The 3,221-nt window shown below is 45.8% G+C and overlaps 1 protein-coding gene across 1 annotated transcript; it reads left to right on the forward strand.

Annotated features, from left to right (window-relative positions):
* Positions 1-1,484: 1,484 nt before the first annotated feature.
* LOC103543053 (olfactory receptor 13C7-like) lies at positions 1,485-2,742 on the forward strand. Its single transcript, XM_070595987.1, has one exon. The coding sequence runs from the start codon at positions 1,485-1,487 to the stop codon at positions 2,439-2,441; it is 957 nt and encodes a 318-aa protein (XP_070452088.1). The 3' UTR covers positions 2,442-2,742.
* Positions 2,743-3,221: the final 479 nt, after the last annotated feature.

Below are 3,221 nucleotides of genomic sequence, written 5' to 3' on the forward strand. Positions count from 1 at the left end.
TTTCAACCAGCAACAGTATAAGAGTCACAGATGCAATGAATGAAGCCCAGGGAAACTCCCACCCACCCATGCCCTGCTACGAGGCGGATCTCTTGGAGAAAGGTGTGACACCTCGATTTTTCATGTGTCCTAAGGAAAGCAAGGATGACCAAGACTTCATAATCCATCCTTTGCTCCTCAGTAGACCTGCTATGACACAAATGGAGGAGCAGGAATACAGAGTGGTAAGGGAAGGAGCCCTAGGGAGAATGTGAGGAACCAGCCTCCAGTCCTGGCCCTGTCCTTGCCACCTGTGAAATTCTCCGAGCTTTGGTTTCCTCATCTTTAACATGAGAACTCAAGGCTTGAGGTTTTCTCTAATGTACTGGACCTAAAGTTCTGCGGTGACTAAGGTACATCCTGTGTGCAGTGCCTCCTTTAAGCGAGCCCTCTGCAAGCCTGGGTGGAATTGTCAGCTCTTCTGTGAGGGAAAAAGCATCACCGTGGCATTGAAGTGGCTTTAATGGTCAGCTCAGATATGAAAGGATCTAAGATAGGAGTTGTGACTTACAAAACAGCTCCAAAACCACAGAGGCTGGTCACAAAGTCACAGATGCTCACATTGAAGGGCATGAGGGACACTTGTCCTTGGATTCTATCCCTCCTCCCCATCCCCGAGGACTGGAGTAGACTGAGGGAACTGCAGTGCTGTGGACAAAGGCCATGGGTAGAGAGAAGGGCTGTGGAAGGGCTTCTGTCAGGATCTCCACAGTCTTTTGGCCAGAAATTCCTTACTGATGGTGCAATGAAGGGGGATCACCAACCAAACTCACAAGAAACAAAGTGGGAATCAGTCATCCAGTAACAAATGTAAATGCTGAGCTGATTCTCATCTTCCTGGCCTCTGCTCATCGCATTCCCACCATAAAGGACTCGATGCAGACAAATTATCAGAAAATTATTATACAAGCCCAGAATTGGAGCCGGGGGAGTGAGTGAGGTGATGCCAGTGGCCAGCGTCACTGAGTAGGGCACCCTGAAGCCCCCAAGGACACCACAGGAACAATTCAGGGACAGGCAGATCTGGCCAGGGGATCCCACTTCCCTGGTTAGTGCTGGACCCATGCAGCACAACTCAGGCTTCCTTTTCATGGGCCCCATGTACTCCCATCTTTACACACTGCTCTGGGTTACTTCAACTTACACATCCCTTCTTTTAAGTGTGTTAGCTATTGCTCTGGCTAAAACTATTTCATATATCATGGTTTGATTAGATTTCCAGGGTCTGCTTTTCCTGATTTTTATTTAATATATCCTGACTTTTAATATAACTCCAGTAGACAGTGAACTTTATCCCTTAGACACTGATATTATAAGTTGGCACATCAAAGGATAAATTTAATGACAAGTTATGGAAGTATGTCATTGTAATTCCCAGGTATTGATCCCTATAATCATGTGTTTGCTGTCCTCAGTTTTCCTGAGGGTAGAGGAGAGAATTTAAAATGGAAGTCGCCAACCAGTCCATTGTGGCAGAATTTGTCCTGTTGGGTCTGTCAGATCAGCCAAAGCTGGAGAAAACGTTCTTCGTGCTCCTCCTGTCAATGTACCTGGTGATCCTGCTGGGCAATGGGATCCTCATTCTGGTGACCATTCTTGACTCCCAGCTGCATACGCCCATGTACTTCTTCCTGGGGAATCTCTCCTTCCTGGACATCTGCTACACAACATCTTCCATCCCTCTAATCCTGGATGGCTTCCTCACTCCCAGGAAAACCATCTCCTTCTCAGGCTGTGCTGTACAGATGTTTCTCTCCTTTGCCATGGGAGCCACAGAGTGTGTGCTTCTGGGTATGATGGCATTTGATCGCTACGTGGCCATCTGCAACCCCCTTAGATACCCCGTGGTCATGAGCAAGGCTGCCTATGTGCCCATGGCTGCCAGCTCCTGGGTGGCTGGGGGAGCCAACTCCCTGGTGCAGATCTCTCTTGCAGTACAATTACCCTTCTGTGGGGACAATGTCATTAACCACTTCACCTGTGAGATCCTGGCTGTCCTGAAGTTGGCCTGTGCTGACATCTCCATCAATGTGATTAGCATGGGGGTGGCCAATGTGATCTTCCTGGGGGTCCCAGTTCTGTTCATCTTTGTCTCCTACATCTTCATCATCACCACCATCCTGAGGATTCCCTCAGCTGAGGGCCAGCAAAAGGCCTTCTCCACCTGCTCTGCCCACCTTACTGTGGTGGTCATCTTCTATGGAACTATCCTATTCATGTATGCAAAGCCCAAATCAAAGGACCCCCTGGGAGCGGACAAGCAGGATGTTTCAGACAAGCTCATTTCTCTCTTCTATGGAGTGCTGACCCCCATGCTCAACCCCATCATCTACAGCCTCAGAAACAAGGACGTGAAGGTTGCTGTGAAGAAACTGGTGACTCAGAAATGCTTTGCCCAGTGATAGTGGGATGAAGCAGTGTATCTTGTGGTTCTGTGTACACAGGGGTACCCTAGGAAATGACCATGTGGTAAGCACAGACTTGCTTAATCTTCCACACGTTATTTTCATCACAAAACTGACTACCAAACAATGCATTTAAGAATGTGTCCTTCCTGAGTGATTGACAATGGAACAGCAAGTCTTTAGAATGAAGAGGGGGTTGTGCTAAACCACCTGGAAGCAAGAATAAGTGACTATTAAAATTTATTTTCATTTTTATTCTGAAAAAATAAACAATAAAAATTAAAACTTTGTTTAAAAATATACTTTCTTTGTTCTTGTGCAGACCAGCTGCAATTTGTATGAGCCAGTTACGTTGTTTTCTGCTCTACTGTGCATTGGGGAGTATAGTAGTGAGGAAAAGTTACTTCTTAGTTGGTGTCCAAGCTCAAAACCAATCTCTCATTTTGGAAAATTACTAACACCAAGACATCCCAAATGACACCATTTAACCCCTTTGACTGTAGGAGCTCAGAGTGTTTCCTGTTTAATTATTATTGCCTGCTTAATATCCTTGAGCCTATTTGGGAAACTCCTTCTTCTCTTACTGTACATAGAGCACGTCTATTCCTACCCAAATTTGTGGAGCAGGAGTTTGTGTCAACTCTAATCAAACTCCAATATTGTAGGCCAAGATAAAAATTGTAGCAGTCTCCATTTAACCACTACTAAAATGTAAAGTTTATACTCTGAGTTCCTTCCTTTTCCTGGAATCAATGTTTGCAATCATCCAGACCCCAA

Source organism: Equus przewalskii, chromosome 26 (assembly GCF_037783145.1).
Source record: "Equus przewalskii isolate Varuska chromosome 26, EquPr2, whole genome shotgun sequence".
Taxonomy (NCBI): domain Eukaryota; kingdom Metazoa; phylum Chordata; class Mammalia; order Perissodactyla; family Equidae; genus Equus; species Equus przewalskii.